This window comes from Heptranchias perlo, chromosome 10 (assembly GCF_035084215.1).
Source record: "Heptranchias perlo isolate sHepPer1 chromosome 10, sHepPer1.hap1, whole genome shotgun sequence".
Lineage (NCBI taxonomy): Eukaryota > Metazoa > Chordata > Chondrichthyes > Hexanchiformes > Hexanchidae > Heptranchias > Heptranchias perlo.
In genome coordinates, this window is record NC_090334.1 from 87,298,930 (window position 1) to 87,304,332 (window position 5,403).

The window sequence follows — 5,403 nt, forward strand, 5'->3', positions numbered from 1 at the left end:
TCTCTGTTCCAAGGAGAACAACCCCAGTTTCTCCAGTCTATCCACGGAACAAAAGTCCCTCATCCCTGGAATCATTCCAGTAAATCTCTTCTGCACCCTCTCTAAGGCCTTCACATCCTTCCTAAAGTGCGGTGCCCAGAACTGGACACAATACTCCAGTTGTGGTTGAACCAGTGTTTTATAAGGTTCGTTGTGATCTCCTTGTCTTTATTCTCTTTCCCTTATTTATAAACTCCTGGCCCCGGACGATGTTTTTTTGACCTTCGATCCTGGTGACCGTCCCGGGAGGTGCGGCCCGTCCGTCCGGCCCCAGAACCGGTCCCAGGGAATCAGAGACCCTCCCCCGGCACCATCACTCCAGCCAGGCCTTCACCGGCCTGACCGCTCGGCCCATCACTCCTGTGCTCGCTCTTCCTGAGGGGTCCGGGGTGGGCGGGGTCACTGAGGGGGCGGGGCCCGGGGTCACTGAGGGGGCGGGGCCGGGGGGTCACTGAGGGGGCGGGGCCCGGGGGGGGGGGTTACTGAGGGGCGGGGTCAGGGCCCGGGTGGGCGGGGTCAGTGAGGGGGCGGGGCCCGAGGTCTCACCATTCCGGAGACTGAACTCTGCCGTATGACCTGTGAACTCAGCCCGCCGCCGACTTCCGGTTGTGAGGTGCGCCGCTGTTTCCGGTCCGGCCATGCCCGCCGCCCAGCCCGATGTGTCGGAGCGAGTCGCCGCTTTCCTCGGCAGCCTGGCCCGGGGGGAGCTCCGCGGCTCCGGGGAGGTGGCTGCGGGGACCGCGGGGCTGCTCCGGCGGATCGTGGCCCAGAGCCGGTGGAACAACGCAGGTACCGGGGGCGCGGGAGGAGCGAGGCCGGGAATTCACCCCCGGGGGACGGGGCCGTGTATTCCCCCCCCCCCGGGGGACGGGGCCGTGTATTCCCCCCCCCCCCCCCCGGGGGACGGGGCCGTGTATTCCCCCCCCCCCCCCCCCCGGGGGACGGGGCCGTGTATTCCCCCCCCCCCCCCCCCCGGGGGACGGGGCCGTGTATTCCCCCCCCCCCCCCCCGGGGGACGGGGCCGTGTATTCCCCCCCCCCCCCCCCGGGGGACGGGGCCGTGTATTCCCCCCCCCCCCCCCCCGGGGGACGGGGCCGTGTATTCCCCCCCCCCCCCCCCCCGGGGGACGGGGCCGTGTATTTCCCCCCCCCCGGGGGACGGGGCCGTGTATTCCCCCCCCCCCCCCCCCCGGGGGACGGGGCCGTGTATTCCCCCCCCCCCCCCCCGGGGGACGGGGCCGTGTATTCCCCCCCCCCCGGGGGACGGGGCCGTGTATTCCCCCCCCCCCCCGGGGGACGGGGCCGTGTATTCCCCCCCCCGGCCCGGTAACGAGCTGATTCTTCCTCCTGTAGGGGAGCTGCTGGATTTGATCCGTACGGAGGGGAGCAGAGTGATGGCGGCCCAGCCCTCGGAGACCAGTGTGGGGAATGTCATCCGCCGGGTGATGAAGATCATTCGGGAGGAATACAGCCGGTGAGAGGGGGATCTCCGACTGAGGGGGGTCTAATCGCCCCATCTGGAGGGGTATAAGAGACTGAGTGGGAAACATAAGAAACAGGAGCAGGAGTCGGCCATTCGGCCCCTCGAGCCTGCTCCGCCATTCAATAAGATCATGGCTGATCTTCAACCTCAACTCCACTTTCCCGCCCGATCCCCATATCCCTCGATTCCCCGAGAGTCCAAAAATCTATCGATCTCAGCCTTGAATGTATTCAATGACTGAGCATCCACAGCCCTCTGGGGTAGAGAATTCCAAAGATTCACAACCCTCTGAGTGAAGAAATTCCTCCTCATCTCAGTCCTAAATGGCGACCCCTTATCCTGAGACTATGCCCCCTAGTTCTGGACTCTCCAGCCAGGGGAAACAGCCTCTCAGCATCTACCCTGTCAAGCACTCCCATAATCTTATATGTTTCAATGAGATCACCTCTCATTCTTCTAAACTCCAGAGAGTATTGGCCCATTCTACTCAATCTCTCCTCAAAGGACAACCCTCTCATCCCAGGAATCAATCTAGTGAACCTTCGTTGCACCCCCTCCAAGGCAAGTCTATCTTCCTTAGATAAGGAGACCAAAACTATACACAGTACTCCAGGTGAGGTCTCACCAGAGCCCTGTACAAATGTAGCAAGACTTCCTTACTCTTATACTCCAACCCCCTTGCAATAAAGGCCAACATACCATTTGCTTTCCTAATTGCCTGCTGTACCAGCATGTTAACTTTTTGTGTTTCTTGTACGAGGACACCCAAATCCCTCTGAACACCAACATTTAATATTTTCTCACCATTTAAAAAATATTCTGTTTTTCTATTCTTCCTACCAAAGTGAATAACCTCACATTTCCCCACATTATACTCCATCTGCCACCTTCTCGCCCACTCACTTAACCTGTCTATATCCCTTTGCAGACTCTTTGTGTCCTCCTCACAGCTTACTTTCCCACCTAGCTTTGTATCATCAGCAAATTTGGATACATTACACTCGGTCCCTTCATCTGAGTCATTAATATAGATTGTAAATAGCTGAGGCCCAAGCACTGATCCTTGCGGTACCCCACTAGTTACAGCCTGCCAACCTGTAAATGACCTGCAGGAGAGGGATCCTTATGGAGGGGTATAAGGGACTGAGTGGGGAATGAGAGGGGTCCTTATAGAGGGGTATAGGCCCTGCTCTGTGTCTGCTGCTATCTCCGCTCCGTCTGTACCCTTAATGTGTCGGGTTGTGTTGCAGGTTTCGGGGCCACAGTGAGGAGAGTGACCAGGACTCTCTCCACAAGCTGCTCACCTCAGGGAGTCAGAGTGAGGATTTCAGTTTAAGTTTCCCGCCTCTCAAAACTAATGTCATTGAAGCAATTAATGAACTTCTAACGGAGCTCGGTGAGTGACCGGATCGGGGGGGGGGGGGGGGGGGGGGGCGTGGTCGGGGGGGGCGTGGTCGGGGGGACGGGGGGGGGGGTCGGGGATTGGGGGCGACGGGAGTTCACTTTCCCGTGGTCAGGGTTGGTGCCGGTGGGGGGTGGTCACCCCGTCATGGTCGGATGGGGGGGGGGTGTCACTCCCCCGGGGGGTCGGATGGGGGGGTCACTCTCCCCGGGGCTCGAGGTTAACCCCCTACTTGTTGTTTGGCAGAGGGGACGATGGATAACATTGCGATGCAGGCCCTCGAGCACATCCACTCCAACGAGGTGATTATGACCCTGGGCCGGTCCCGGACTGTCGAGGCTTTTCTCAAGGACGCAGCTCGAAAACGCAGCTTCCATGTGATCGTCGCAGAGTGCGCTCCCTACTGTCAGGTCAGTTACAGCGGGGTCAGGGGTGAGAGGCTGACCCTTCACCCCTGGGGAGTGGTGGGAGAGGAAGGAGCATTGGAACAGGAAGAGGCCATTCAGCCCCTCGAGCCTGTTCTACCATTCAATTAGATCATGGCTGATCTGATTCTTAACTCCATTTACCCACCTTGGTTCCATGACCCTTAATACCCTCACCTGACAAAAATCTATCAATCTCAGTTTTGAAATTTTCAATTGATCCCCAGCCTCAACCCTTTGTGTGAAGAAGTGCTTCCTGACATCACCCCTGAACGGCCTGGCTGTCGAATCATAGAAAGGTTACACCATGCAAGGAGGCCGTTCGGCCCGTCAAATCCGTGCCAGCTCTATGCAAAAGCAATCCAGCCAGTCCCATTCCCCCACCCTATCCCCGTAGCCCTGCAAATTTTTCCCTTCGAGTATTTATCCGGTTCCCTTTTGAAGGTTATGATTGAATCTGCCTCCACCACCCCCTCGGGCAGTGCATTCCAGATCCCAACCACTCGCTGTGTAAAAAAGTTTTTCCTCATGTCACCTTTGGTTCTTTTGTCAATCGCCTTAAATCTGTGTCCTCTAGTTCTTGACCCTTCCGCCAATGGGAACAGTTTCTCTCTATCTACTCTGTCTAGACCCTTCATGATTTTGAACACCTCGATCAAATCTCCTCGCAACTGTCTCTGTTCCAAGGAGAACAACCCCAGTTTCTCCAGTCTATCCATGTAACTGAAGTCCCTCATCCCTGGAATCATTCTAGTAAATCTCTTCTGCACCCTCTCTAAGGCCTTCACATCTTTCCTGAAGTGCGGTGCCCAGAACTGGACACAATACTCCAGTTGTGGCCAAACCAGTGTTTTATAAAGGTTCATCATGACTTCCTTGCTTTTGTACTCTGTGCCTCTATTTATAAAGCCCAGGATCCCGTATGCTTTTTTAACCACTTTCTCAACCTGTCCTGCCACCTTCAATGATTTGTGTACATATACCCCCAGATCTCTGTTCCTGTACCCTTTTTAGAATTGTGCCCTCTAGTTTATATTGCCTCTCCTCATTCTTCCTACCGAAATGTATCACTTCGCATTTTTCTGCGTTAAATTTTATCTGCCACGTGCCCGCCCATTCCACCAGCCTGTCTATATCCTCTTGAAGTCTATCACTATCCTCCTCACTGTTCACTACACTTCCAAGTTTTGTATCATCTGCAAATTTTGAAATTGTGCCCTGTACATCCAAGTCATTAATATATATCAAGAAAAGCAGTGGTCCCAGCACTGACCCCTGGGGAACACCACTGTACACCTCCCTCCAGTCCGAAAAACAACTGTTCACCACTACTCTCTGTTTCCTGTCACTTAGCCAATTCTGTATCCATGCTGCTACTGCACCACACCAACTTTTGCTTTTTGTGATATATATTAATGTAGACTTAATGTAGGGGCATGATTAAGAAGTTTGCAGATGATACAAAAATTGGCTGTGTGGTTGATAGTGAGGAGGAAAGCTGTAGACTGCAGGAAGATATCAATGGACTGTCAGGTGGGCAGAAAAGTGGCAAATGGAATTCAATCCAGAGAAGTGTGAGGTAATGCATTTGGGGAGAACAAACAAGGCAAGGGAATACACAATAAATGGGAGGATACTGAGAGGTGTGGAGGAAGTGAGGGACCTTGGAGTGCATGTCCACAGATCCCTGAAGGTAGCAGGACAGGTAGATAAGGTGGTTAAGAAGGCATATGGAATACTTTCCTTTATTAGCCGAGGCACGGAATATAAAAGCAGGGATATTATGCTGGAACTGTATAAAACACTGGTTAGGCCACAGCTTGAGTACTGTGTACAGTTCTGGTCACCACATTACAGGAAGGATGTGATTGCACTAGAGAGGGTGCAGAGGAGATTTACGAGAATGTTGCTGGGACTGGAGAATTTTAGCTATGAGGAAAGATTGGATAGGCTGGGGTTGTTCTCTTTGGAACAGAGGAGGCTGAGGGGAGATTTAATTGAGGTGTATAAAATTATGAGGGGCCCAGATAGAGTGGATAGGGAGGACCTATTTCA

General features: G+C 54.7%; 1 protein-coding gene across 1 annotated transcript; it reads left to right on the top strand.

Annotated features, from left to right (window-relative positions):
* Nucleotides 1-629: 629 nt before the first annotated feature.
* Nucleotides 630-3,333, top strand: LOC137326810 (translation initiation factor eIF2B subunit beta-like; the record flags this gene model as incomplete). The annotated part of the gene is made up of 4 exons (XM_067992204.1): nucleotides 630-828; nucleotides 1,392-1,512; nucleotides 2,772-2,917; nucleotides 3,170-3,333. Coding segments are annotated over exons 1-4 (582 nt in total), but the record flags the coding sequence as incomplete, so codon positions are not given.
* Nucleotides 3,334-5,403: the final 2,070 nt, after the last annotated feature.